The sequence below is a fragment of the Pyxicephalus adspersus genome, chromosome 7 (genome assembly GCF_032062135.1).
Source record: "Pyxicephalus adspersus chromosome 7, UCB_Pads_2.0, whole genome shotgun sequence".
Lineage (NCBI taxonomy): Eukaryota > Metazoa > Chordata > Amphibia > Anura > Pyxicephalidae > Pyxicephalus > Pyxicephalus adspersus.
The window spans coordinates 502,525-510,266 of NC_092864.1; the positions used below are offsets into that span (position 1 = coordinate 502,525).

General features: G+C 44.5%; 2 protein-coding genes across 2 annotated transcripts in view; both read right to left on the reverse strand.

The window, feature by feature from the left end:
• The window catches only part of LOC140334793 (integrin alpha-D-like), a 6,598-nt gene extending 1,297 nt beyond the window's left edge, over positions 1-5,301 (reverse strand). Inside the window, exons 1-6 of the mRNA XM_072417035.1 lie at positions 5,012-5,301; positions 1,448-1,550; positions 1,065-1,168; positions 903-973; positions 714-828; positions 442-572 (exon numbers count right to left, since the gene is read on the reverse strand). Coding sequence (XP_072273136.1) covers positions 442-572; positions 714-828; positions 903-973; positions 1,065-1,168; positions 1,448-1,550; positions 5,012-5,048 — 561 coding nt within the window. The 5' untranslated portion in view covers positions 5,049-5,301. The remainder of the gene's footprint in view (positions 1-441; positions 573-713; positions 829-902; positions 974-1,064; positions 1,169-1,447; positions 1,551-5,011) is intronic.
• Positions 1-7,742, reverse strand: part of LOC140334661 (uncharacterized) — an 83,631-nt gene that overhangs the window by 13,609 nt on the left and 62,280 nt on the right. Inside the window, 1 exon segment of the mRNA XM_072416900.1 lies at positions 7,422-7,527. Within this exon segment, the coding sequence (XP_072273001.1) occupies positions 7,422-7,527 (106 nt within the window).

Consider the following 7,742-nt stretch of genomic DNA (forward strand, 5'->3'; position numbering starts at 1 on the left):
GAGAAATCCAGAACTCAAACAATAAGAAATATTTCTATTTATTTTCCACTGAAGGCCTGGGTGTGCTGGGATCCTTGGGTTGGGGTAAAGTGAAATCTCCTGACTCTTCTGACATCTGGTTGATGTTGGTCTGGTAAATGAGGAAATGAACATATCTAGGCCACAATTATATGACATTATTACTATACTGATACTATACATGGGGGGAGGGGATTGGACTCCTCAGGCTGCTTTGGCCCCATTATTACTGAGCTGATTTTGGGGGAAGTAATATTTACATCAATGTGCTGGCTGTAGGTGTGGATTCAGTACCGGGACTATACCTGACAGAGAGGTGTAGATACCGCTGTATGTATGGGGTGTCAGTCCTAAAACAAACCTTCCATGTTCAGTTGGGAATATTTCCAATAATGGGCGATGGGGGGACAAATCATTCCTCACCTTGGTGTCGGTATCCTGGAAGGCTTTCATGACTCTGGAGATAAATCGAAGCATCAATATGAATTCATATTTCTTTATACTTCCAGATCCATCGATGAGGAAAACCACATCCAACCCCCGCACACTGCACTCTGCGGAGACACCAGGGACAATCATGGATAAAACCCAACCTGTATGGGGTGGAAGTCTGGAAGACCTTGGTATGTCAGCTGTTCTTCCACCCAGAGGTTGGAGGATGTGATCTGGTCAGAGGAGGTTGGGATTGGGGTTACCTGGCAGAGATTTGGGCAGAGATCTCATGATTGGTGGATTTTCACTGATATGATAACATCGCCCGTTCACATAGATGTTTTCACCACACGTTCTCTGCAGGGATGGCCCACACACCTGGGGAAAGACACAGGGGATGAATAGGATCAACATGGAGGATGTCACATGTCTGTCAGAGGGAAGCCACCTACCAGAAGCTGAGGCGGATTTTGCTTTACAGCCAGAGACAGCCCAAGAGACATTTTTATATCATCCGGAGATCCTGCAATACAGAGATGACATCATCAGGAGTCATGTGACGTCATGACATCATCACTCTGCAGATATAAATCCGCATACAGAATGGAGATTACCAGGGATGGGGATGGGGGAGCAGCTGGCTGTCTCGGGTTTGCAGCGATATAATTGTCCCGTCTTATTGGTTGTTTCTTGGTGCAGAGGAGCGCTGACTATCACCCTGCAATGACATCATGGGGCAACCATTATATATTATTATCACCATGCTCAGAGATGCTGCAACACATTACCCAACCCAGGGGGAGAGCCCAGCTATTACATCTGACCCCAATTACCCCAGTTATTCTGGCCATGAGGGGCAGTCAGATTGGGTTGATGGCACCGCGGGGGACGTCTCTTCTCCTCATCCTCCTATCAGAAGAGATAACTCCCAGAGAAGAAATGTAAAGATTTTATTAAATGGACTGTGAACCTAAAAGAGGACCTGTCACACACTCACCCTCTACCCATCTGCTCCACCTGATATCCAAAGCTTGGGTCCTTATTCTGGAAGATGATTGGGTGCTCCGTGTCCAGGAAGAATGCATTGGCAGAGGAGAGCACTACGATAGAAAAGAGGAATACAAGAGTAACGCTGATCTGTGACAATCAGATTGTACAATCCTGTAATGTGAGCTCTGCTAAACTATCCAATTCATATCCAATCTGTGAAATACATTGCTGTTGGTGGATCTGAAGGTGACTGTACAATCAAATGGTCAGTCAATGAATAGATTCCTGACTCTCCCTGTGTCACTGTCTGTATCTGTCTGTCATTTGCTACCCCTATTTATGTACAGCGCTACAGAATATGTTGGCCCTATATAAATCCTGTTTAATAATATTAAATTATAACAGTAATGTTGAGTGAATTTGGCTGCAGATTTCCTATAGAAGAGATAGCAGATCTGGGTCCAATGAATGGGTTTACTGATTCACAGCGCAGAAATACATTTTGGGGGAGGATAAAGAGGAAGTGGGGCAAGGTGACACAGCGCTTGGGGCCACATGGCACTCGGGGAAATGAGTCACCGACTTACATCAACTGATTGTGCCATAAAAGTCACCGTACGTCACAGCTCGGCATGCAGCATGGAGACCAGAGTGATGTGCATCCGCGTCTGTGTACTTCAGTGACTATTTAATCCATGCAACCCCACATCCCAACTTCCATCACTTCCACCCCACATCCCCCCCACATTTCCTCCACCCTTCTTTCCAACCAACCCCATCTCCTCCCCACATCCCCCTCCAACTCATGTTAACCAACAATATATCTCTCCCACCCAACCCGACATTTCCTCCACCCCACAACCCCTTCAACTCTCATCTCTTCCGCCCAGACCTCCTCCACGCAACCCTACACCCCCCACTCCTCATCCCAACTAACCCAATATCCTCCACCCCACATTCCCTCCAACTCATCCTAACCAACAACACACCTCCTCCACCCAACCCCACATCTCCTCTACCTCACATTCCATTCAATTCTCATCCCTTCCACCCCACATCCTCCCCACATCTTCTCCACCCACATCCCCCTCCAACTCCTCTTAACCAACAACATATCTCCCCCACCCAACTCCACATCTCCTCCACCCCACAACCCATTCAACTCTCATCTCTTCCACCCACACCTTCTCCACCCAACCCTGATCCCACATCTCCCCCACCCTTGATCCCAACCAACCCCATCTGTACTTATTCATCACCTCCCAATACCCTCCATCTATCCCTACCCATCATCATCAGTTTACTCCACCACCTCCCAACTCTTCTGTTGTCTTCCATATCTTCCATCTTTTCTCATTTGTCCCATCACTTCTAATCTTTTCTTTTGCCTCCCTACCTCCTCCATCTCCTCCACCACCTCTCATCTTTATTGACCCCTCATGTCTTATTACATTCATTCCCATGTCTTCCTTTACCTCTTATATCTTTCGTTACCTTCCATCTCCTTTATCACAGGCAATATTCTGCCATCTCTTCCATTTCCTTTACTTTTCCATTGCCTTACCATGTCTTCCGCCGCCCTCTAAATATTCAATTATATTTCACCAATATATTTATCTCCTTCCATCTCATCCATCACTTGATGTTACCTTCTTTATCACCCATCCCTTCCCTCACCTCCCATTCTCCTCCATCACTTCCCATATCATCCATATCTTTACTTGTGGGGTGTAGGAGATGTTGGGTGGAAGGGATGAAGGGTGGAAAAGATGTGGGGTGGAAAACATATGGGGTGGATATATTGGGTGGAGAAGATGTTGGGTGGAAGGGATTTAGGGTGGAGGACATGTGGGGTAGAGGATTTGGGGTTGGGTAGGATGAGTTGGAGGGGATGCGGGGTGGAGGAGATGGGGTTGGTTGGGATCAAGGGTGGGCGAGATGTGGTGGGGGGGATGTGGGGTTGGGTGGAGGAGGTGTGGGTTGAAGAGATGAGAGTTGAAGGGGATGTGAGGTGGAGGAGATGTGGAGTTGGGTGGGGGAGATATGTTGTTGGTTAAGAGGAGTTGGAGGGGGATGTGGGGTGGTGGTTTTGGAGTTGATTGGAGGTAATGGGAGATTATAAAAGAGATGAGAAATTATTGGAAAAATAAAATGTGATGAAAAAAAGATGGAAGGTCATGGAGGAGACAAATAAATCAGAAAAATGATGAAAGAAGATGCAACAATATTGTAACTCGGACAGTACAGAGATAAAAAGATTTTTGGTAGAAGTCAGAATTTGGGGCTCAGATGTAAAGCCAATCACTGCCTGTAACCCTCCTAGCATATTCCAGGTCTCTGCTGGTAAAAGGAAGTTAGGAGCTCTTTGGATGGGTCGTCCAGAATCCCCCACTCAGGCAATGTCTGGGGGGTAAGTGGGAGATGGGCTGGAAAGGTTTCCAATGGCCAAGCACATTCTGCAAGCCAGTTTCTGAGGACCTTCCATATTTCTCTAGGACACAGATTTACCATCTTCAGATCTTCAGGTTATTATTTTATCTCTCAGTAGGGAGGAGGAAATAAATCTCTGTTGGGATTGGGGTCGCCTGGCTGTTGTCAGATATCATATATTTTCCTAGACATCGAGATATTGTAATTAGGACACATTTAGTGCCTCCATAATCTGAACCTTCTTCTGCTCACAAACAACTATTAATGGCTTTGGTTTCATGGCCAGGGAAGTTATTGGTTTGAAAATGATTCTGCGTTTGGTCAGTCTTGCACCTCCTCCATAAGCACTGGGTGCCCCTTCCTTGTCAGATGTTTATCTATGGCTGTGAAGCAACGGACAGAAAGATTTTCATCTGATATTCTTATTAATCTAAGAATGAATTATAATGATTCCCCATGTAGAGGCATCGTAAACCTGAATTAATTATTGGGATCCTCATAGATCAGATCCTTGTGTGTCCTGTATATATTGAGCCTTGTTCTGCTCGAGCGACATTTCCTCTAACATTATCATGAGATCAGAGACTCTGCTGATTGGACCAATCTCTGATTGGAACTGTGGAGCAATAAATATTTCTGATCTCCTGTTGTTTATTTCTGTTTTCTCATTCTTTTTCTCTATGTTTTCTGGCCAAAATATAAATATCATTATGCTGAATCTCTGTATAGAAGGTGAGGATGTGAAGAATGTGTAGAATGTGACGTGTGAGTGCCTGAGTGTGACCCTAACATATGAATTGGTCAGAATTGGTGGATGTGCATTATGTGCATGGGGTCCCTATGAGGATATGTGCATGGTGTCGCAGAGAGGAAAAGTTCTTGTTGTCCCCATGGCACCCCCACCAATTGCCTATCTGAAATCTCAGCTCTGTGTGTAGATTTCCAAAACCCTGAGACCACTCTGAGGCTGCTGGGTGCCACCATCTTGAATGGGATGCCAGCGGCCCCAGTGGACTGATGACATTGTGTCCAGTGGGATGCAAATGACATGGAGTACAGCACCCCTCCCATTAGAACCTATAGCATGTAGTAACCCACAGTAACCAAACAAATCTTGCTCACCTCTTCTGAATCCACTTACCTTGGTAGAGCATCATGCAGTGCAGCTGCCTCTCCATCTTCCTTAGCGGAGCTTTCAGGGTTTGTAAATGAGTGAATTCTGCTGAAGGTGACCCCCCTCTAATGTATTACACAAGTCAGAGGAGGCGTAAAGTCATGTATGCAATACTTCTGCAAAAACTAATCCGACTGTGTCAATGCTATGTCAATGTGTAACACAACGCGCCTTCCTATGCTCTATGGATTCACCCACTGATAATAAAAGTATGTGATTGTGGGGTGGCATTAGAGTGTAAGCTGGTATCACCCCATCATCCTCTACAAATAACCCCATTGCCCCTTCACTCTCCATCTTTCCCTGTCTGTGCTCCTGCACCTTCTCTCTATTACTACTGGCTGGTGACTCACCCAATCCTGCCCCCCCCCCCCCCCAACAGCCTCCCCCTTCCCAACACTTTCACCAAGATTCACCCTCCTCCTAACCTCATTCCCGTTCACCCTACCCATAAATTCTCACCCCCTTTATCTGGCAATCTATGAAATGCCCGATGTGTTGGCAATAAATTACCCTCCATACACAACCTTCTCCTTTCTAAGTCTCTGAAACATCCCTTACTAAAGTGGCCAATGTCCTCATCAGAGCTAAGTCTCAAGGCAACTTTTCCCTGCTCCTTCTCCTTTCCTCTGTTATCTCCCCCTTCTAATACAAATCATGGCTCCATTGCTGTGCTCCATTGCTATCAGTGACACACATTTGTTGTTCTGCTATCCCCACTTTTTAGATTGTAAGCTCTTCGGGGCAGGGTCCTCTGTGTCTGTCTGCCATTTGTTACCCCTAGTTATTGTACAGCGCTATATGTTGGTGCTATATAAATAATGTCGATTAATAATAATAATAATAATAATATTAATCCACATTTCACCCCATCATCCTCTACAACTATCCCCATGATCCTCACATGTCATTGCATCATTCTGCATATTTCCTTTTATATTCCCCCAGATTCATTTCACATGAATGATGTAAATGAATGTTGCCTGTGAATATGCTGATGAATACTTTTATATTTCCTGTGGTTGCTCTGTAGCTGCAGATGTGACGATTTCTGCTGATCTGCACATTGAATGGTCTGAGAAGATCCGCCGAGCCTGACATATGAAGTTTTAGGATTTGTTTTGAGGAAGAATGTGTTAAAATATTTTTGTGTTTTTAGTTGCTTTAATGTTTGTGGATATGAACTTCCTCCAGAGACAATAAAACGGATAGAACAGTGATTGTCTGAAAAACATTACACATTCACCCGGATCAGCATTCATCTAAACACTGGGGAATATTATAACTTCCCCCCCCCACACATTGGCATTGTGCACATTGTGACAATATTCTATAGAAAACATCACAATCTGATTCCTCATGGTACTTCCCCTTTCCTTGTTGTGTCACACAAGAGGCAATTGTTATTTCTCTAAATCTATATAAAATATCATCAGAAACCAATATGAGTATTTATTATAATCCTGAATATTTGTCGCCTCCACGGGTGGGAAAACTGCCAGTTATTTCTGTGATATCCCAAATGTTATCTCATCCAACTACAACGTGGCTTGGCCTCCAATTTCCTCCGAAACAAGAACAGATTACGGGAAGATTTATTAGGAAGGTAATTCTGCACATTGGGTTCCTCACTTTGTGTACTCTGACAAGAAATGTTATATACAAGGAATACAACTTTATACGTCATTAATGCTTAGTGGAGGATTGGAGGGGCTGACACGGAGGACTGCATAACCCATAATGGACCACAGGAGATCATCAGGAAGCAGCAAAGCCTATGGGTGAAAGTTGGGTGAAACTGAGACTCCTTTACTCTGCTGCTTCTGTCCAATATGTTGGGTTAAATCAAAGCAAAACCTTTTCATCCCCTGGGGAGATCACTGAGGAGGAATCAATCTTTCCTGGGTTGGATGTCCATCTAATGGAGACTTTCCATTCTGAGGCTGATAATCAGAGATTCATACATTTTCCTGTTCTGAGGATCTGCTCCCATGTGATGTACAAGGGGAAACCCTGGGGTAAGTTTGGGACTTGCTGGGTCCACTTAGATGAAAGAACTTCTGATTGTTGGAGTTTTGGCAAAGTTTCTGAGTGATTGTGGACTTGTAAGATATGAAGGGAATTTCTGCATTTCTGAAGGTCCGTGCTTTTCTTCTGTGCCATAAATTCCAGATCTGCTGCACAATGGCGGCCATAAATTACCGCAGGAGAGCTGATACCTGGAATCTTCTGGAAAGAGCTGTGCTCAGTGACTGGGTAAAATGACATTGGCCCCCCTTTGATTGGCCCCCCATTGATTGGTATGAAAAAAGAAAATGAACTTTATCTCACACACAAGTTATGTGCATGAATTTTAGTAAATTGAATGGAGTCCATCATTCCAGAACCAGGGGGGCTTTTGGCTCCCCTGCGGCTTCATCTTCCATGATAATGTGTTCAGGACTTTCCAGCATCTCTTTATAATGGCGCCTGAAGAAGCCAATCTGGAAGAAGCAAATATGGAAGACAAGTTTATAAAGAGAACCTGTTGTTGTGTAACATACTGTTAGAGTACATTGTAATATGAGTATTCCAGTGCAGACCCATTGTACATCAGGGACATAAAGGGATCAGACTGAACTAAAATAAGGATACCGAACACAGAAGGTCATCACTACATGAAAAAACAAATGGTGCCTGCAATACTTTATATCTCTGC